We start from the raw sequence: 515 nt of genomic DNA, 5'->3' as shown, positions 1-515 counted from the left end.
AGAACAGTGAAACTACAGCCAGATGGGACCCACAGGTGGAGAAAGCTTTTCTTTGTCCAGCTGCTGAGGGGACCCTCAACACAGCTCTCAGGACCAGAGTATAGGACCCCATGATAAAGAGAAAGGGAATAAATAAGAGCAGAGAACTTAAGGTGGAGCTAGTTAACTCTATTACAGGGGCTCTAGTACAGCTGAGGGCTAACAGCGGACCTGGATCACACAGGAAGTGGTCAATGATCCTGGATCCACAGAAGGACATTTGGGAGATGATGATGATGGGAATCAAGAACCAGAAGAAACCAAGTATCCAGCAACTGACCACAAGATTGGTGCAGAGACGTCCCGTCATAATGGTTGGATAATGTAGAGGCCGGCAGATGGCAAGGTACCGATCAAATGCCATAATAGCCAAGAAAAAGCATTCTGTAGAACCCAAGGAGAAGAAAAAGTAGAACTGGAGAAAGCACCCAGAGAAGGAGATGACCTTGGTGTCAGAGAGGAAGTTGGCCAACATG

General features: G+C 47.4%; 1 protein-coding gene across 1 annotated transcript; it reads right to left on the bottom strand.

Annotated features, from left to right (window-relative positions):
• Nucleotides 1-7: 7 nt before the first annotated feature.
• Nucleotides 8-514, bottom strand: LOC102749921 (olfactory receptor 11G2-like; the record flags this gene model as incomplete). Its single annotated transcript, XM_031025161.2, has 1 exon — nt 8-514. A coding segment is annotated over exon 1 (507 nt), but the record flags the coding sequence as incomplete, so codon positions are not given.
• Between the last annotated feature and the right edge of the window lies 1 nt (nt 515).

Source organism: Leptonychotes weddellii, unplaced genomic scaffold (assembly GCF_054177405.1).
Source record: "Leptonychotes weddellii isolate Sample4059 unplaced genomic scaffold, ASM5417740v2 HiC_scaffold_67589, whole genome shotgun sequence".
Lineage (NCBI taxonomy): Eukaryota > Metazoa > Chordata > Mammalia > Carnivora > Phocidae > Leptonychotes > Leptonychotes weddellii.
The sequence above is the reverse complement of the archived record's forward strand: the minus strand, read 5'-3'. Positions and strand labels throughout refer to the sequence as shown.